Source organism: Triticum aestivum, chromosome 2A, assembly GCF_018294505.1.
Source record: "Triticum aestivum cultivar Chinese Spring chromosome 2A, IWGSC CS RefSeq v2.1, whole genome shotgun sequence".
NCBI classification, from domain to species: domain Eukaryota; kingdom Viridiplantae; phylum Streptophyta; class Magnoliopsida; order Poales; family Poaceae; genus Triticum; species Triticum aestivum.
In genome coordinates, this window is record NC_057797.1 from 8,297,266 (window position 1) to 8,318,156 (window position 20,891).

The 20,891-nt window shown below is 44.7% G+C and overlaps 2 protein-coding genes and 1 pseudogene across 3 annotated transcripts; all 3 read left to right on the plus strand.

The window, feature by feature from the left end:
- Positions 1-2,218: 2,218 nt before the first annotated feature.
- LOC123186961 (L-type lectin-domain containing receptor kinase IX.1-like) lies at positions 2,219-7,332 on the plus strand (annotated as a pseudogene). Its single transcript, XR_006493759.1, has 5 exons — positions 2,219-3,109; positions 5,032-5,516; positions 5,908-5,929; positions 6,194-6,341; positions 6,461-7,332. The product of XR_006493759.1 is annotated as an L-type lectin-domain containing receptor kinase IX.1-like (transcript).
- Positions 7,333-10,248: 2,916 nt separating this feature from the next.
- LOC123191285 (uncharacterized) lies at positions 10,249-11,722 on the plus strand. The gene is made up of 3 exons (XM_044604096.1): positions 10,249-10,526; positions 10,627-11,130; positions 11,684-11,722. Exons 1-3 carry the CDS (start codon positions 10,440-10,442, stop codon positions 11,720-11,722), a joined length of 630 nt encoding a protein of 209 aa, XP_044460031.1. The 5' UTR covers positions 10,249-10,439.
- A 4,099-nt stretch (positions 11,723-15,821) lies between these two features.
- Positions 15,822-19,860, plus strand: LOC123186963 (disease resistance protein RPM1). The gene is made up of 3 exons (XM_044598693.1): positions 15,822-16,061; positions 16,662-19,535; positions 19,605-19,860. The coding sequence occupies exon 2, from the start codon at positions 16,744-16,746 to the stop codon at positions 19,516-19,518; it is 2,775 nt and encodes a 924-aa protein (XP_044454628.1). The 5' UTR covers positions 15,822-16,061; positions 16,662-16,743; the 3' UTR covers positions 19,519-19,535; positions 19,605-19,860.
- The last annotated feature ends 1,031 nt before the right edge of the window (positions 19,861-20,891 follow it).

A 20,891-nucleotide genomic window follows, 5' to 3' on the forward strand; every position in this document is an offset into this window, starting at 1 on the left:
AACTAAAAAAATAAATAAACGCATTTTAGACAAACATAAAACATATATAGGGATCGGCCACAAAACGGCCCAGTTTCCACCGCCACTTAAAAAGCCCAGTTTCATAATTAACATATAAAAAAATAAAATAAAAACGCCTCCTGCGCGCTCCTGCCGTTGCCGTCGCCGTCTTCATTGGCCGCCGGTGTCGTCGTCGTCGCTGACGAGGTCGACGTAGACCGGCGGCGTCCACAGGTGGGCCGGCGGTGCGTGGTAGACGGGGGCGGGCTGGACGGCCGGAGGTGCCTGCACCACCTCCTCCCCAGGCGACGCCTCCCGCTCCGGTGACCACGGCGGAGTGGGGCACCAGTTCACGCCCACGCCGGCGGCCATCTCCGGAGCAGCGCAGGACCAACCCCACCCCTGGCCCAGCAGCTGCTGGAACGCGGCCGGCATCGCCTCCTCCGTCGCCTCCTCCGTGAAGGCCGCCATCTGCAGCTCCGGGAAGACGACGTCCCCGGCGGCAGAGAGGGCCATGGTCTCCTCCAGGCCGTTCCACTGCCGCTCGTCGTGCGTGTTCATGGAGTCATCCATGACACGCTGCAGGAGACAGGCCTCCTCCTCCGCTGTCATGCAAGGAGGGGGACGTGGTGACGGAGACGGGGAAGGCGACGGCGTGGGCGTCAGGCCGCGCACCCGGGTACGCCTCCACTCCTGTCGTGGCCGCCGAGGCCCCGTCGAGGTGTCGGCGAAGAACGACGCGTGCCTGGTGTCGTGCTCGTCACGAAACCAGGTGTCCCAGATCCCGGAGTCGGGACGTACCTGGGGTCATAGAAGAGGTCATCGGGGAGGAGGCGGCGGCGGCGCTTGATCTCTTTGTCGCACGCACGGCCGCTCGTCGGGACCGGCGGGATCGGGACCCGGTCGGCGGAGAGATGCCAATTATTGGGGAGATGGACGTCGCTCCAGGGGAGCGGCGTCCTCGTCTCCCAATAACGGCACCACACCAACGAGCGGACGTAATGTCGTTGGCGCTCGCCGGCGGACGTGGGCGCGATGGAGAAGGCGGGCGGCGCGGGGGCCCAGCGTGGTGGCGATGGCGAGCTGCGGCGGCGTCCCGACGAGGAACCAGCCTCGCGGTCGTGCTTGCCTTTGCGGCCCATGGTTGCGGGCGGCCGGCCAGCGAGGTGTTGGCTAGGGTTTGGGACTGGAGCTGTCGGGTTTCGAGGAGGCCGCGGGATGGCGTGGGGCAGTATGGACGACGACCCGTCCACGCTTCCCACTTAAAGAAGGACAGCGACCGTTGACGTGCGGGTGACAGATGGGGCCGTCCGCTCGTGTGCATTGATGTGGGCGGGTGGGAGGTAGGTGGCCGCCTACCACGCGGCCCCGACGCGGATGAGGCGCGCGTCCGTTTGGTGTCCGTCGCGACCAAAACCCGCGCAAATTTGCGTTCGAAATGGGTCGGTCCGGACACAAAACGGATAAGATAAGTCCGGGTTGTCGCGCGCTGGGCTGCCTCCTTTGTCCGTTTTACCCCAAACGAACAGAGCCGGACAGGATAAGATCGCGCGGTGGAGTTGGCCTTATATTCAAGCAATTATTTTTCTCTCTCACACAGCCTCTCTCTTCTGACATTTCTCTGTCTCACACATGGGCTCCCAAAAAGAGCCCCTCATCTTTCTTCTCTCTCCGTTCACGGCCTCTCTCTTTTCATGGAAAATAGTTATTTTCTGTCATCTCTCGTTTGTCTCTCTCACGGCCTCTCTTGCATGGAAAATAGCTTTATTATATCCTCTCTCTTGTCACTCTCACAGCCTCTCTTTCTTCCATGAAAAATAGTTCTTTTCTATCCTCTCTCTCACAGCATATCTCTCCTTCCATTCCTCCTCTCTCTCTCACACGGGCTCATAAAAGAACAGAAGAAAAGCCATAAGTATAAGAATGAGATGACGGCCTGCTGACAAAACATCTCGCAGCCGGACCTCACAAGCTGGTCGGGAACAGTTGCTAGACCTACTCTATCTGCTGCAGACTAGGATTGGCCTGTTCGACTCTGTAAATTTTCTGCTTAACTAAACTGACAACGCAAGTGGCCTGCTGCTGTCTACGGCACATCACGAATCTTGAGGGCATTGAACGCACGGGATAAGGGGGTGTCGGGACTCCCGGGTGCTGCACCTTTCCGTTTCCTCTATATATATGTGAAGATGCCTAGCTCATCAGTACCTCTACGGCCATGGGCTCGCCTGCAAGCAGCGGCAACACGCCGTGCTGCCACCTCCTACTTCTCCTTTTCATTTGCTTACAAATATTTGTAGCGAATTCTCTGCATCTGCTCCTGCTCCCGCTCCCGCCGCAACCACCCCGTCTCCCTTCTCATTCAGCTTCGACTTCTCCAACGCATCCACCTACCACATAGAAGACCTGAAATTCGAGGGGGATGCGACCGTTCATGGCGACCTGGTTGACCTCACCTGTAACACTTACAAGATGAACCCCACTTTCTGTATGGGACGGGTGTCGTACCGGCACCCGGTGCCGTTCTATGACAACGTCACCGGCGAGGTGGCCAGCTTCCAGGCGCGGTTCACCTTCGTGATCCATATCGACGACGATACTAAGAACAACAAGGGGGACGGCATGACTTTCTTTCTTGCCTCTTACCCGTCAACTATGCCGCCAAACTCAGGCGGGGGTAACCTCGGCATGATGCCCTTAGGCAACGGCAAGAGCCCAACCGCCTTCGGGAATGACCGGTTCATCGCGGTGGAATTCGACACCTACGACAACTACTGGGACCCCAACACCACCTACGACCACATTGGCATCGACATCAGCTCTGTCATGGACTCGGTGAACACGACAATACTGGATAGCTTCAGCCTCAATGGCACCATGACGGCCACGGTCACCTTCGACAACACCACCCGGATGCTGGTAGCAGACCTGCAGTTTGATGACCAGAGTAACAATCTCCCGGTTCGGGTCACCACGCAATTACCCGATCCAGTCACCTTGCTCCCGCCTCAGGTGGCCATTGGGTTTTCTGGAGCCACAGGCGCCAGCTTGGAGCTGCATCAGATACTATCATGGTCCTTCAACTCCTCGCTTGCTCCGCCCCACAAAGGTGTTTACTAGTTATACCTTTATTTCTTCGATGCAACTGCCACGAAAAAGATACAAAATTAATACTCCAAGAGACATTAGAACTCAGCCATTTAATATACGCTTATAGCTCGATCAGGACTGTTAATATGATTATATCTCCATATACTTATATACATCAAGTACTTACGTGGACCTTAAAGGCTTCAACTCGGCATGCTAGTAAAAGATACTAATATGCTTAGATCTCACATGGACATTCTGACCCTTCCTTCAACTTGGCCCCCTAGCAGAAGATTAATATTGTGTAAACAAGCAACGGATTAACATGCTTATAAGCTTATAGGTACACATGAACAGCATCTTATGCTTATCCTTCAACTCAACTTACTAGGAAAGGCCTAAGCATAATTATTTCTTCCATTAATTAATGTGTTTACATGCTTATTCCTCATTATTGTTGTGGTCCTTCAACTCGGTCTGCTCAGAAAAAGATGCTAAATATGCTTAGACTACCCATAGTGGGGAGTAACTTAGACTAGCAACATGCATATGTTACTAGTCTGTGTTACTACCTTCATTTATTACGTTGTAGACTCATCTTCTCTTGGCATGTGTGATGTTACTCATAGTGTGAGTAACATTTTATGTTACCACATGCCTCTCTTTAATCAGTAATTACATGCTACATCATCTATTTTGTCTAGATATGTGTGATGTTACCACTCATGCTACTCCCACTATATGCGTGATGTCATGCAAAACTTTATTTATTAGGTTGTAGACTCATCTTGTCTTGGTATGTGTGATGTTACCCATAGTATGAGTAACTAGCATAATTTTTTTGCTTAGGTGTCATCTATGTTACTCTCCATGTTACTCCCACTTTGGATAGTCTTAGACCTCCCACAATGGAGCATCATAGGGTAGTATCATGCAACCTCATGCAATGTGTTAACTAGTTATTTTGATGGCATGACATAATACTAAATAAGGAAAGAGGTGATACTGTTATTCATATCATTGATAGTGCATCGTAATAAGTGAAGTGCTAGTATGAGTCATACAAAGTAATAAATGAGGTCATCTAAAATATCAACATATGATATCATTCATTATAGGGATAGCATAATACAGTAGTATCATATACATGATGCCACCCACTGTAAGAGGTCTTAGAGCTCATATCGATAAGTATGCTTATAACTAGCTCCACGGTGGTATCTGATACTTCCTTCAACTAGGCACGCTAGCAGAAAGTACTAATATGCTTATAGCTCACATCTAGTAGTATGATTGTAGCTCCATGACGGTATCTGATGTTTCCTTCAACTAGGCCCTCTAGCAGAAAGTGCTAATATGCTTATAGCTATGACAATTAGTATGCATATATTCTTATAACTCCAAATGAAAGTATCTGATGCTTACCCTTCAACTCGACAAACTGGGAAAGGGAGTTGGTATGCTTATAGCTCAGATCCCATAGTCCTTCAATTCTGGCATCCTAGCAACAGATGCTAATATGCTTGTTGCACACAATGATTAATCAACTTGTATCTCCATGAGAATATCAACTGGTTATATGCATAAGATACCCATCACCATGGTCCTTCAACTTTGCCAGCTAGGAAGTTATGCTAATATGGTTATAGCTCACAAAGATTATTATATGCTTATAGCTTCATGATAGTATACGATGATGACAATATCTTACCTATATGCATGTTGGTCCTTCAACTCGCCCTACTAGGAAAAGATGATAATATTCTTATATAAAGATCACAGCTATGAATAGGCTTAGATGCTTATAGCTCCATGAAAGTGCAGATGCACATAAGCATCAAATACACTTGTGGTTCTTCAACTCTGCCTGCTAGGAGAGAAAATTAACTTGGACACATGAATTAATACAATTAACTACTAGTGCTATTTTTGTGCATGTAGATCATGACATGAAGGCTGCAATTATTGGAGGGTCGCTTGGAGGAGCTGTAGCATTGGTGGTTATGGTGTGGTGTATCATTGCATGTTTCAAGTGGACATGGAGCACAAGCCATGACCTTGTAGCACAAACTGGAGGACCCAGACGGTTCGACTACCGTGATCTGGCTTCTGCAACAGACAACTTCTCTAAGCAAAGGGTTATTGGGAGAGGTGCCTTTGGAGAAGTCTACAGGGGTACATTCTCAAAGGGATTGTCATCAGGTGCTCCCTCAAGAGAATCAGGTGGTTTTTCCTCCAAGGAATCGTGTGCATCGTCCTCCAAGGATTCAGGTACATCGTTGAACTCAAAAGAATCATATGGTGGCGAGGTGGCTGTAAAGAAGATCTTGAACAAGATAAGGGGAGGAAATCAGGACTTCTTCACTGAGATGAACACCATTAGCGAAGCGAAGCATAGGAATCTCGTCAAGAGTTTTGAATTTCATGTGCTGGTGAAGAGTTTTGAATTTCGTCCGGAATTTCAGGTTTTCGTCCGAAATTCGCCCATGCCGTCCAGGCCCGGTAAAAATACAAGCCGGCCAAAATTTCCGGCCCGTTTTGAATTTCCGGCCCAGCCCATAGTCCACGTACGCTCGCAGATGATATAAACTGCTCTACCGAAGCCTCTCAACCCTAATTTTTGCGTCCTCCGCTTCTCTGTACAGAGCGGCGGCGGCGGCGGCTGCCGCCTGCGAGCGATGTAAGCCAAGCCCCCTGCCTCCTCGATCCCATCCTTCTCCACTGCAGTCCACATCCTCCTCCTCCTTTTTCTACTTCCAATCCACTTCTTCCATGGCGTGCGGAGACCGGGTCAACAACGGATGTAGGCGCCGGCAGTGCCGGGGTTGGAGCTGCAGCACTACGCGCTTGGGAAGGCCGTCCCTTTCCCCTTCGTATCTTGTGTTTAGTTTGACAATTGTTACTTGGGAAATCAGTTGATTCTGCTTCAACTTTTCACCTGTTGAATGCGATTCTGCTTGGTTCAAGCCTTTTTCAGAAAATCTCGGTCATTTTTCGTTTAAAATTCGTTCATCTTTCGTTCTAAATTTCAAATTTTGCTCTGTGCTTTTCGTCCGATTTTTTCCGAAAAAACCGGATTTCGCCCATTTCGCCTTTGACCGGTAAAAATCACAAAACGAAATCCAAAATCTTGGCTGGTGTTGCATGAAGAAAAAGGATGAAGAGCTCTTCCTTGTCTATGAGCTGGTGCCTAACGGCAATCTGCACCACCACCTACATGAGACAGAGCAGCCAATACAGTGGCCAACAAGGTACAATGTAGTATGCGTACATGTGCATTTTATTTATTTACTTACTTCACGAGAATCAATGATCCATGATGCTGTAATTACCATTGTAGTAGAATCATGAACCTGTGTATGTTTCTCAGGTACCAAATCATCAAAGACATTGGCTCTGCCCTTGTTTACCTCCACCATGACTGCGCCCCACCCATTCTGCACAGAGACATCAAACCAGGCAACATCCTCTTAGACAACAACTTCAACGCCAAGCTTGCCGACTTCGGGCTGTCAAGGATCGGCAACCAAGACAACGTGACGCTAATGACGACTGCTGTTGGGACAGAAGGGTACATAGATCCAGAGTGCAGGAAAGCGGGGAAAGTCAAGTTCAACCTTAGCTCAGACGTCTTCAGCTTCGGGATCGTCCTCTTGGACATCACGTGCACGGGAAAGTCCAGGGAGCAGGTCTGGGATCTGTATGTAAGAGGCAGGGTGATGGAAGCTACAGATGACAGGCTACATGGTTGTGGCGACTCGGACATGAGGCAGATGGAGCGTGTGGCTATCCTAGGGCTCTGGTGTTCTCTTCCTGACAGTAGGAAGAGGCCTACCAGTAAGGAAGCAATGGAGGTCCTCGAACGTGGTGTGTCGTTGCCTGACCTTAACCACCTGTTGAACACTACTTCGGTGCCCTCCTCAATGCAACAAGATACCTACACTACTAGTAGCTCGGGCCCACAAGCACCGACGTCAGATGAAAGCCCATTTGGTGAGCGGCATGCATGACTTCTGGGGGTTAATAATGCATTGCATACTAGTAGTTGCTTCTCTCATCTACTTAATGTGTTCCAATAAGCGTCGTGTTTGTATGGTTTTACATTCATGCCGGATTGGCCATATGTTGTCTGGACGTAATATACAGTTACGTGTAACACACTGTATGTATGCATTTGCTTTGCATTCATGTTGGTTTGCTGATATATAGATATGGATGTAATAAGATGTTATGTGGCAGATACATCGTACGTGTGGTCTTGTTTGCATTCATATTGGTTTAATAAAGTTGGTTAACTCAGTAATGGGACTAAGTCATCTCCTTTTTTTACTTCCCGGATAAAGAAATCATGCAACTCTCATATAATTTTTGAACAGATCGAGTTATTGCAATGCAAAAATAGTTATATTCCTAACTTGTCACAGCAAAAATTAAGGACGTGAATATCTGGGGAACGTCGGCTAGGGGTTTACCTCCAGCGAACTATTCATTCCTCCTGGGGCGCGTCGAACCAGGCCACGAAGACCAATACGACAGGCCCTGCCCCCCGGCTTGTATTGGGCTGGGCGATTTTCGGAAAATAGTTTCTCTAATTCACATCTAGATGTTTTTTAAAGATGTCACATCTAAACTCCCACAAATACATAATGCAGCAACAAAAAACAAAAAAAAAAAGACCACAAACAGAGTGGGTATCAGTTTAGATGTGACATAACTATGTCACATCTAGATGTGTCCTAGACGGACCCTTCGGAAAAATAGTGAATTTTGAAAAGATTGTTGTGTTGTTCAGTGTTCACATGACAAAATTAGAGAAATAAGTTTTGTAAAGAGAAAAGCATGGCAAATTTGCACGGTCCAAAAACAAAGATAACTGGGGTACTTCAGCTGAGTGGTTTATCTCCAGTGAACTATTCGTTCCCTCTAGGAGGATCAAACCAGCCAACCAGGCCATGACGAAGACCAATATGACCTGCCCTGGCCCCGACTTCTACTAGGCTGGGCGATTTCTACCGGGCACTTTTATAAGAAAAGAATTGCGAATTTTGAAAAAAAATGGTTCTGCTGTTCAACATGACAAATTAGAGAAATAATTTTTGTAAAAAGGAAAGCATGGCAATTTTCCATGGTCCAATAACAAAAATAAAAATAAATTACCTATACAGGAAGTGCCTACAAAATGTGGCAAATAAAAACAAAAATCTAGTTGCCAACCCTTTTACAATCATTACTGGACAATTCATTTTTGCCGAGTGTCAGCGTCTTTGCCGAGTGAATTTCGTCTGGGACTCGGCAAACATGTCTTTGCCAAGTGTCGTCGAAAAAAATACTCGGCAAAAAAGCAAAACTCGGTAAACAGGTGCTTTCCCGAGTGTCGTGGACCAAACGCTTGGCAAAAAATGCTTTCTTGAGCGCTACACTCTGCAAAAGGGTATCTTACCAGAGTGCTACACTAAGCAAAAATGGGTATTAGCTGGGCTGCACTGTTTTGGTTGTCGAGATTGCATAAGGCCTCAGATGAAGATGATCCAAAAATCAAAGTTTTTCATTTTGACGAGGCAAATAATTTTTCCGTTGAGCACATTTCATTAAGGCAATCTTAATTACACTTTTTGCCATGACAAAATATGGTTTCAACACATGCCCCCTGCAAATGCATGGAAAAGTTTGCAAAATTAAGTTGAAAATCCTATTTGTGGTCTTTAGTCTATGTTAGGCCTTGTCCAGGAAAAGGGGAGGAATTTCAAACACTCCCTCCGTCCCAAAATTCTTGTCTTAGATTTGTCTAGATACAGATGTATCTAACATTAAAACGTAACTAGATACATCCGTATTTAGACAAATCTAAGACAAGAAGTTTGGGACGGAGGGAGTATGATGGTGCCAAGAATGAACCCCAAACATTAAGTTATCCGGGGAAGAATTGTAGTTTCGAGAGAAAACATGTCACCTTTGCAGGCAATGTGACCGCTGCTTCATCCTTTGGCCTTGATTTTTTTTTTGTATACTCAGTAGATACCGTTACATGATCCGTGTAAAAATTTGGCATCTTTTGGGGTACGTTAGCTATATTTAAGCAAACAAATCCATTTCTAGGTAATTAAAACCTTGTTCCATCTTCAGAGAGCCGCCACCGTCTCGCCTTCCTAAACAGGACATAAAACCTAACAAAACTTAAAGAAACATCTAAAAATGGAGCCCTCCCTCCAGAAAGGGCCGGGATCCATCGTGTCCCCATGGCCCTAATACCATCGGAGACGAGGCGGAACGACGGCGGTGCCAACGGGAGGCAGAGGACCACTAAGCTTGTTTTTAGGGAAGAGGCGGCTGCGTGAGGAGGTGGCACACTAGTAGGCTTTGGTGCAGAATTTCCATGTATTTAATGATGCAGAAGATCACACTTAGAAATATTTTGACCAGTAAAGTTCTAGATGGTCTTACATTTTGGATCGTCTAATTCAAGGGGGGAATAAAGATTGTGTGAGCATGGACAATGTCTTTAAGATGTAATTTGAGTCTTCAACCACTCGCTTATGCTGCAACATATGTATAACGGCCAACTAAACAAATGATGTTTCAAGAATACTTCTCAAGACAAATCTATGCACATGATTTTATTTTTTGAAGTTTCTGATCTATACTACTCCCTCTGTTTTCAAATATAAGACATTTTAGAGATTTTAATATGGACTACATACGGATGTATATAGATGTATTTTAGAGTGTAGATTCATTCATTTTGCTCTGTATGCAGCCTATATTGGATTCTCTAAAAAGGCTTATATTTAGAAACACGGAGTAGATAGTAAAAACGGTATCGATGGCCAAAGTATTTAATGTTTTAACTTAATATATACTCTCTCCGCCTGAAAATACTTGTCGGACAAATGGATGTATCTAGACATATTTTAGTTGAGAAAAGTATACTTTTCGTCCCTCAACTCTTCGCTGAGTTTAGTTTTCGTCCCTCAACTCTAAAACCGGACAGATTGCATCCTTAACTTACGAAACCGGACAAAATTCGTCCCTTCTCTCGGCGGACCCGGTTTGGGTGCTGACTAGGTGCGGTTTTGACCAGTCCACGCCAACGTGGCAAGACGTCCCCACAAAACAGATGGCATGCTCCCTCACTCTGCATCTCTCTCGCGTTCTCCCCACCCTCCCTCTCTGAAGCGGCGACGACAGGCAAAGACAGCAGGCGGCGGACGCACCGGAGGCTCGCCGGCGATGGCTGAGGTTAGGGATCCGACGCGGCGGCGCACGTACTGCGGTCCTCTCTCAAATCCCCCTCATTTTCTCTCGGTCCTGCAGCCATCCAACGCGGCGGCGCGCCGTCGGCGGCGGCGGCGATGCACACGCAACCTATGGCTTCCGGTGATGAGGCCAGCATGTTTTGGGGCCCCCCGACCGAGGACGGCCATGCAGATGCATACATGGTAAGCTTGTCCATGTGCATCTTGATTTTTAGCATGCCTGATTTAGGAACAAGGGTTTGAGGATGATAGATGAATATTGAGAATTTTCTGTAATTCGCAGGATGCTGAGTACCTAGATCTTGTGTCTGGGGATGTTCCAATGGAGATTCAAGACATTAAGCATTGTGGAATTGAGGTCGATAGCAAGATAAAATGTTTCCATGGGGATGATCCAATTAAAAAGGTTGCATTTGAGGGTGTGGACACAGGAAGAAGATTCATCGCTTGTAAGAATGCAAAACCTTGTAAATTTCGAATTTGGTATGAGCCAGAGTGGCCTGCAACTTTGCAACGAGCTCTACAACAGTTGTGGGGCATGGTTCAGACAAACCAGAAGAAAAAGGAGGAGTCCGAGGCCCTTGTCAACCAGATGATGTTGGAGAAAATGACATTTGCAGCTGCAAATGCTTCTGTCACTCAGGAGAAGAATGAGGTTGTACAGAAGAAGATGCAACTAGAATTAGATGTGGCTGATATGAAGGAGAAGTACCAGAGGAAGATGAAAAGAATGAAAAGAGAGCTTCAGTGCAAGGAGAAGTGGCTACTGATGTCAGTTAGCTGCAATGTAACTGTTGTGGCTGTAGTAATTTGTCTGTTTGCAATGAAGCTGCTATCTTAAAGTAGTTTGCAATTTGTAATGTAACAGTAATTATGTGTTGAATTTGTATCATTGTATGCTATGGATTTCAGCAGTATTTTGTCTGAATTTCAGCAGTATTTTTGTCTGAATTTTGAACATATATGATCACAGTTTTTGTTGCACAAACATTCATGTATGATCACTGTTTCTGTTGCACAGACATGAACAAACAAATTGGAGATTTAATGATACATACACACTGGAAATTGAAAGAAACACATTCTGATCCATGCACACTGGAAATGACATTAAGATCCATACATACTGGGCATAGGGCCGGCCCTGGGTAGGGGCAAGAAGGGCGACGCCCTAGGGCCCCAGTCTGATGGGGGGCCGACCCTGGGAATCTATATACACTAGGTATACTAGACAGCCCAACATTTGTTAAACAAATGCACCGAGCAAGCCACCAGAGTAACAGAAAAAGGCCATCATTCTTAAAGCCTATAGCCTAATCTAACTTACTAATGTTATGTAGGTGAATCCTGAGGAGGCAGCCAGCTTCTGTTCCATCTAGCCGTCACCGCCGTTTCTTCTCTCTAGACTGAATTCTTTGTCTGTCTTCTCGTTCCTCATCCCGCTCCAGCGCTCCTACTCCCAAAGCACACATCATGGCTAGTAAATAAGTAGCCGATTTCTTTGACCCACTATTAATTTCTCTATCTCACTTCCCTATGGTTTTCCCTATAAATATGCCCATCGAGTGTGCGGCATCAGGCAACACTTCATCCGCTAGTCTCTTTGCAAAGAGCGCTGCTACACACACGACAGTGCTCAGCCGATTCTTGCATGATCCTACTAATCTAACCATGCATTCCTAGAACAAACTGAAGTAGAACCGCTGGATGAAGCATCGTCCATCGATCGGCCAGTTAAGTATCGTCTGCATAGTACTTTCGCTTTGCAAATTGTAATTTTCTTGGGTCAACAGCTCACAAAGTTCCTGCAATCTCCCAGTCCTTTTGCGCTTCATCTTTGTACTGTTTTTTTGGGTTTTCCAGCGATTCCCTGACCGATCTTCTCTTCATTTGAGGATATGAGGATCATACCAAGATCTAATATGATTGGGATTGGATAGCTGGATTTCTTCCATTTCACCTCTGACAAATTCAGGTGTTCCCGCTCCTTTCCTGTAAAATTGTTGCCTCAAAAGTATTTATCTTGTTTTCTCTGGTGTTAGGAATCCTATCCTCATTGGTATATAAGAATTAAGACTTTGTTGGTTGTTGCCAAGACAAGCATGTGCATTCCTGTTTACCCATGGTGTATTATGAGACGTTATTTGGTAATGCAATTTCCTAGAACTTTCAATCCAAAAGAAAATTTATGCTTTATATCAATATATAATTGATTTTTCCCACTAGTGGGCCCACTTTTTACGTTCGCCCCGGGCCTCTGAAAAGTCAGGACCGGCCCTGACTGGGCATTATGTTCCACAAATGACATTATGATTCATACATACTGGAAATTCAAACAAACACGTTCTAGAAATAGAAACAAACACATAGTCTAGATAATAAGACAATCAAACGGTTTGCAATGCTAGCAAACACATTCTGGAACTAATCAAGTAGCTTCTTTGGTAGTTTTTTTGCCCTTTTTGAATTGCACTGAGAATTAGCAGCACCAGAGCTCACATTCACTGTCACAGCTGAGCTTGAACTGACATTAACATGCACCCCTTTGACAGAAGCTTTAGATGGCCCTTTCTGTTTCTGCACTCCTTTGCCTTAAATGTATCTCCTGTCCATTTAAGGCATTTTGCAATCATTTCCTGGATTCTAACCATCACCTTTTGTCTGATAGCCTCTAGCATTGAGATGATCGGCAATAATCTAGCATCTATTATCCATTTGTTGAAACTTTCACAGATGTTATTGTCGACAGAGTCACGGTTAGATCCTAACCTGAACCATGATCTAGACCAATGCTTGGGATCTAGCCTTGTTATTGCCCTTGCACCTTCAACAGTTTCTCTTGCAAGCTTTGCCCTTGCATAGTTGAACAAACTCACACATGGAGCCTTTGCACAATTTCAGAATAGTTTCTGCCAATCTTTAATTCTATACTCTTTCCTCCAGTTAGCATAAACATGTCTTGCACAATTCCTATGTTCAGCAAGGGGAGCCCAATTCTGGACAGCGTTGATGATGCCCTTTTGTTGGTCTGATATAATGACCCAACCATTACCATCATACACATCAACATCTTTGAAAAGCAAAGAGCAAAACCAATCCCAAGACTCATTGGTCTCTTTCTCAACCACCGCCCAGGCGATGGGGTACATCTGGCTATTGGCATCTCTTCCCAATGCACATAATAGCTCTCCATTAGTTGCACCTTTGAAGAAACACCCATCTAGTCCAATTACTTTTCTGCATCCAGCCTTGAAACCCTCCTTCAGAGCAGACAAACAGATGTAAATCCTTTGAAAGGTTGGAATGCTACTTTTTGGATCTAACTTGACCACTACAGTACTTCCAGGATTGCTCCTTAGTAACTCCAGCTGGTAGTCAAAAATCCTGGTATATTGCTCTTTAGTGGCATCATATATTTTCTTGATAACTATTCTCTTTGCTCTCTTAACCTGGGATGTACTGACATTCACACACATATCTTCCTGGATGTGTTTTCTCAGATGTGCAATCTGCCACATTGGGTTAGAACTGATGACCTTCTCATATTTGGCTGCAATCCTTGTTGAAGTTACCAACTTGTTGTCTTTCCTAGGTGGACAGCAGTGTGCATCGTTGAAACTTGTTATCTGCCAGCTGTTTGACTTACTTGTCAGACTAGCAAGGCAATACCATTTGCATGTTTGCTAAGCACAAGTGGCCCTACACCTATTATTATCATCCTTCCTAAATCTTATGAGTTTTTTCTGCTTAATGCCATAACTTATAACTGCACGCCTAAACTCTTCCCTTGAACCAAACTTCATCCCTAAAACAAATTGTGGGGTTTCTTCACTTTCTCTGAATCTTTTGAAGCGTATGTCTTCCCTGGTTTCACCTTCTTCATCATAAGAATCATCAAACTGAGAAGAGTCATCATAGTCAGTGTCATTGTCATCTTTCTCTGAATTGTCATCTTCCACTGTCTTTGATGATCCTACTCTAGGTTGCTCAAAAAATAGATGATCTAGAATCTGTATCTCCCCTTTTCTGATTTTTTTCTTGTACTCTGCGTACATCTTCTTTATCTGTTCTGCTTCTTCATCTTCTTCAGATGCATCTTCCTCATCAGGACAGTAATCACTGTCTTCTTCGTCTGAACCAGAGTCAAACATATGTGTATCTGCTACAGCCGCCGATGCTTGAAATTCTGTTTCTTCACTCACAGCTACAGGCATTTGTTCTCCTACAGGAACAATTTCTAGATCCCCACTAGTACTTGCTGCTCTTCTTGGCTTGCACTTCACTGGACTTCTTATAGTAAAAACACCTCTACATCCTTCCTCTGATGCACTTGTCAGCATGTACAAATCCTCTTCAAAAATGTTGTCCACCTGCATATGATCCTGATGTGTTACAGTTTGTCCAGAAATCGACTCCACATATATGTCAGCTACCCCTCCCTCACATATGTTGCTTGCCATCCTTTGAACAGCTACATCATCCTGCAGTAGTCCAAGTCCATTGTATAGTTCTTTTCCAGGGATAAGCCAGTGCAGCTGCACATTATCTTTGTCAAAACCTTTCCAATGATCTTCCAAATGACCAACAATCTCTGGCCGAGACAACAGATCCAGATTAACTTCAGACAAAGCCACATGACCACCAATGTACTGCAGCAAATCGTTGTTCTTCACAAACTCCCCTCCATAATGAAACCGAATGGCCAAAACATCTAGAGAATCCATTTCATCCTACAGATCGCAGATCGACAAATTAACATCTGCTACAATGACTCTAATAGCCTAATTGACATTTAATCTACATCAAGGACCACTACTGGAGTTGGGGAAATCATGAACTTACCAGGTCAGTGCGCCCGCCACTGAGCGCCTCTGTGTGGCTTCTCCGAGCCCGTACGTACAGGGACAAGTTTGGGAAACCGCTGCCGCGCCTCCGCGGACCGGCCACCGCCGGCCGCCGCTCAACCCCCGGCGCCTTTGATGAATCGCAGCACAGCCGCCGCAAGAACTAGGGTTCCAGAGGGAGGGTGGGGAGAGCACGAGAGAGATCCAGAGTGAGGGAGCAGGCCATCTGTTTTGTGGGGACGTCTTGCCACGTTGGCGTGGACTGGTCAAAACCGCGCCTAGTCAGCATCCAAACCGGGTCCGCCGAGAGAAGGGACGAATTTTATCCGGTTTCGTAAGTTAAGGATGCAATCTGTCCGGTTTTAGAGTTGAGGGACGAAAACTAAACTCAGCGAAGAGTTGAGGGACGAAAAATATACTTTTCTCATTTTAGTTCTATATACATCCGTTTTTATCCATTTTGATGAAGACTAATTCTGGACGGAGGGAGTACATAAAAGGTGACACTTCTTTGTGAACCGCAGGAAGGACAGTGGCATCAGAATAGGACGTCGATTTGTTTGTAACCAAAGATGCTTCCCATTGCCGTGCTTGACTCACATACCCACCAAGTCTTCCTTATCTCTAACACCACACAACTTGCTGGTAGGTGGTACTGGTTTTTAGGAGAAAATGAAGGCCACAGCAATATGCTACATACGTTGAGGCGACCAGCTAGCAAACTAGCGGCGTACAACTTAGCCACCATGGACGCGTGTGTATGTTTGCAAGTGTAAACTCCGAAAGAAGATCGTCGCATCTTCTCCGACGAATCTCCGGCCCGCCTGCGCCGCCGGCACCATTGACCTCCTACCTCTGTTAGTCTCGATCTCAGGTGAGCCTCTGATGACCAAACCAGTAGGCTTAATCACAGTCCGCTCCATTTTCATGGTGCCTCCGAATAGGAATCCGAATCTCGTGTCCTGATTCCTCCGGTAACCAACCCTGCCACTTACTTAATTAGAAGTTAGAACGAGTATAGACCAATCCCCTGATCGAATTGGACAGCCATGTCAGATTGAATTTATTCCTGGATTTATTTTCTATGTTACTTAGCTTGCGTTCGAACTGCCTTTTTATTTTTATGTTGCCAGGTTCTTGAACTCAAGACCTCTTGGCTCTGATATCATATTTAATTCATGCTTCAACCAACTCATCCAAAAGTCCGAACTGATAGAGGGAGGCGGACAATATATTTTAACATCCTTGACCCCCAGAAGCTGTAATAGTGAGGCATTAGTATTCTTTTAAAAACCAAGAGAACAACGGTAAAGGAATTATATTGCCATGTAGCTAGCATGCTTAATTAGTAAAAGGAAAAAACAGGCTTATTTCACCTTTCAGTTGTTGTGTTAGGTACTTCTATGGCAAGTGCTTGCTAAAAGCAAAATGTATGAATAGTTCAACTAACGCATCACTTGATTCTTTTTTACAGATGGTCATCCTGGAGATAATCAGGGAAAAATCCAACCTGACCACAAACCAACAGTGAGGCATTAGCAACTCTCGAGAAAGTAATGGCTGAGATTGTGCTTCTTCTAGTAATTGAAAAGATCGGAGTAGCCTTGGCAAATGGAGCAGCACATCAGGCTAGTGCACATTTTTCCAGGTACGCGGCCCGACTAATAGAGCTACAAGGCAGCATGGGTCGCGTTGTTAGGGAGCTTCGCATAATTCATGATGTTCTATGTCAAATGGACATTCGAAACCGCCACAATCAAGTGTATGAGGGCTGGTTGGATGAGGTGCGGAAGGTAGCACATGCGATGGAGGATATGGTTGATGAGTACATGTATCAAGTTGGTCGGGAACATGATACTGGGTGTTGCTTTTACCTGAAGAAAGGGCTTAGAAAACCAAGATCTCTGCTTTCCTTGAATCAGATATCTTCCAAAGTGAAGGAAATAGAGAAAGACCTTGCACACCTGTCAGAGATGAAAAACCGATGGGTTCCCATGATAAACAATGCAGATACTAGCAGCTTGAATTACATGATCAAGAAGTCTCAAGATCTAGCAAACACCTCACGTTCCCTTGATAACGAAGATCTAGTTGGGGTGGATGAAAACAGAAGAAAGCTTGAGCAGTGGTTGGGAAGTGATGATGTGGAATGTTCCCTGATTACACTGACAGGAATGGGTGGGCTTGGCAAAACAGCTTTAGCTTCAAATGTCTATAGGAAAGAGAGAGAGAAATTTCAGTGCCATGCATGGGTCTCCATCTCTCAAACTTATTCTAGAGAAGATGTCTTGAGAAATATAATCAAGGAACTATTCAAAGATACAGCCAGTGGTCCATCAAACATTGCAGCTATGGACATCACAAGCCTTCAAGAGACATTGAAGAGATATCTAGGGGAAATGAAGTATTTGATCATATTAGATGATGTTTGGACCCCAGATGCATTTGAAGACTTGTCTAGGTCACTTGTTTGTAATGGTAAGGGAAGCAGATTGATAATCACAACACGACAGGGTGATGTTGCTGCACTTGCTTCTCAAGGACACGTATTAACACTAGAACCTTTACCAGAAGATAAGGCTTGGGATCTTTTTTGTAAGAAATCTTTTCCAAAAGAAACAAGCCATCACTGTCCTGGCGAGTTGAGGCTTTTGTCCGAGGAAATACTTAGCAAGTGCAAAGGATTGCCTCTTGCTATTGTGTCAATTGGCAGCCTCTTGCATGTGCGTGAGAAAACCGTTGAAGAATGGAAAAGAATAAATGACCAATTGAGTTGGGAGATACTTAATAACTCAAGGCTCGACCACATAAGGAATGTGTTGCATCTAAGCTTCATCTACCTTCCAACATACTTGAAAAGTTGTTTCCTGTACTGCAGCTTATTTCCAGAAGACTATCTTTTCCACAGAAGAAAACTTGTACGACTATGGATGGCGGAGGGGTTCATTGTCGAGAAGGGTGCCAGCACATTAGAAGAAGTGGCAGAAAGCTATGTTAAGGAGTTGGTCAATAGAAACATGCTTCAACTTGTTGGAAGGAACTCACTTGGCAGGATGAAGAGATTCAGAATGCACGATATCATACGTGAACTAGCTGTTGATTTGTGCCAGAAGGATCGTTTTGGTGTTATATATGAGGAGGATAAATGTGGGGGATCTCTTCAGAGAGATGGTCGTCGATTGGTAGTGCACAAACTAAAGAAGGATATTCAACAACCATTTTCAATTATACATGTACTTCGAACTTTCATTACACTGGAGAAAAGCATGTCCTCATTCCCTCTATTGCCTCTACTATCTGAGAAGTCAAGATATATGACTGTGCTAGAATTAAGTGGTTTACCCATCGAGAAGATTCCAGATGCCATTGGGGATCTTTTTAATCTCCGCTATTTGGGTTTGCGGTACTCAAAAGTGAAGCTTCTCCCTAAATCTATTGAGAAGCTTTCAAATTTGTTGACACTGGACCTTTGTGGATCTGACATACATGAGCTGCCTCCAGGGATTGGCAAGCTAAATAAGCTTAGGCACCTATTTGCTGAGAAAAACATTATATCAGGACGAATACAAAATATTCGATATGCTAGAGGTGTATGCTTCCCTATTGGGCTTGGGAACCTAACAAACCTGCAGACTCTGCAAGCCTTGGAAGTGCAGGAAGTGGATGGATCCATTAGACAACTAAGGGAGTTAAGGCAACTAAGAAGCTTGAGGATATGGGTCGTGAAGGGAACATTTTGTGAACACCTCTGCGAGTCTCTAGTTCTTATGCAATTCTTGTCCAACCTAAATGTGAGTGCGAGTGATGAGAATGAGGTTCTGTTGTTGAACGCCCTCCCGCCTAGCCTGCAAAAGCTAAGTTTGGGCGGAAGATTACCGGAAGGGGCATTGTTGGCGGAGTCTCCTCTCTTTCAAGCCATGGAGCAGAACTTGTGTTCACTGCGTTTATCCTGGTCGCAGCTGAGAGAAGATCCTTTGCCATCCCTTTCTCGGTTGCCAAATTTGATGGATCTATGTCTCGACAAAGCGTACAATGGAGAGAAGTTGGAGTTTCTCACGGGGTGGTTTCCCAAGCTGAAGAGCCTCTATTTGTGGGACATGCCCGACCTGAAGATGCTAGAGATACATCAAGGTGCCGTGACAGCTCTAGAAACACTAGTACTAGGCAACCTAGAAAGCATGGTGGAGGTCCCGCCTGGCCTTGAGTTCCTCATGCCCCTCCAGCTTCTAAGTTTCCGGGAAATCACCCGTGACTTCGTGACGTTGCTGCGCCAAAGTCCTCAACTTGTTGGTTTGCAATGGCAGCACACTCTCCGTGACAACGACCAGTGATCCCTGAATGTGTGTATGTAAGTCAATCGCTCTCAACTCCTTGCGGCACACTCTCAAGATTTACTAACACCTTGCTGGCTATGCAGGTCGCTGCATGGAGAGGATTATGCAGTGGATCTGACCAAGACACATGTGTTCATGTACCGTGATATTCAGACTACAAACCTATTTCGTTTACGGCTTTCAAATAACAAGGCACTTGCTCATGTCGTAAGATTGAATTGTGCTATGACTTTATACGTTAATACTTTCAAATATTGTTTGTATTCTATTCGTGTGAGCTTGTAAACTATAATCAATACTGTCTATTCCTAGTCTCATAACTCAACCATTTGTGTGTAACAATTTTTCCCAGTGTATGGCATTTATATATATAGTTCTATTCATCTACAAATCTCAGTCTCAGCAAAGGATGCCCTATGCATAGAGTATAAATGATACTAGCATTGATGACAATGAGGAGTAGAGGTCCATACTTGCATTTTTCATGTGAAAAAGCTTTCAGCCTAGCCATACAAATGAGTAGTGTCAATCAAGAGTCAATTACACCAGTGGTGCTAGAACTTGGCGCAAACAGTCACTTTGATGCTAGAACTTGTGGCATACATTGAACTGGTGAAACAACTTGGCTCAGGCGTGCAAATCACGATGGATACGAAAAGACCGATGACTTGGCGCGCCAGCATGGCATGGGGCCCGCTGTCGGTGAGTAGAAAGCAGAGAGGAATGAGTGTGGCTTTTTTTTTGTGAAAACCCCCTGATTTTTTTATTTCTCTTAAAAAAAGCCCCTGTCTACGCCTCAGAATGCATTTTATTTTTCCGCTTCAATGACTCATGGGTCCCGGGTTTCAGTACAGGAAAATTAACCGGGAAAAATAAGCCCCACGGGTCGAACTCATGAACTACAGCAAGAATGCTAGCCGACTTAAACCACTCCATCGATAGTACTCTTTCGTACAATATCGATAACAGTCCTTCTTGTACTATACAAAAAAAATGGGTTGCACGTGAGGCTTAAATGGGTTGCAAATAGTGCTGCCCATTTTGCTCGCACTAGTTTTTTTTATGATATTTGTAAAACGTATGTAATAAAAATAATGTTTGAATATTCATGATTTATAAATATTATTATTTTTTGTGTGGATATAAATAGTATACATAACGATGATGATTAGTAAATAAAAACATTTAAATGTACACCCATGTATTATATAAAAAATTTTATTAAATAAAAACATTTAAAATATTTATATTAAATAAATATGTTTAGTGAATACAAAAAATTATACAGTTGCAGCTTATATTTAAATTATACAAAATGATGAATACAAACCTTTACTAAATATTCACCTGTGTATAATTTTAACTCATGA

Coding starts and splice junctions, on each gene's coding strand:
- LOC123191285 (XM_044604096.1), top strand. CDS start 10,440: ATGCACACGCAACCTATGGCTTCCGGTGATGAGGCCAGCATGTTTTGG. Junction 10,527..10,626: donor GCCATGCAGATGCATACATG/GTAAGCTTGTCC, acceptor TGTAATTCGCAG/GATGCTGAGTACCTAGATCT. Junction 11,131..11,683: donor TGATGTCAGTTAGCTGCAAT/GTAACTGTTGTG, acceptor AATGTTATGTAG/GTGAATCCTGAGGAGGCAGC.
- LOC123186963 (XM_044598693.1), top strand. CDS start 16,744: ATGGCTGAGATTGTGCTTCTTCTAGTAATTGAAAAGATCGGAGTAGCC.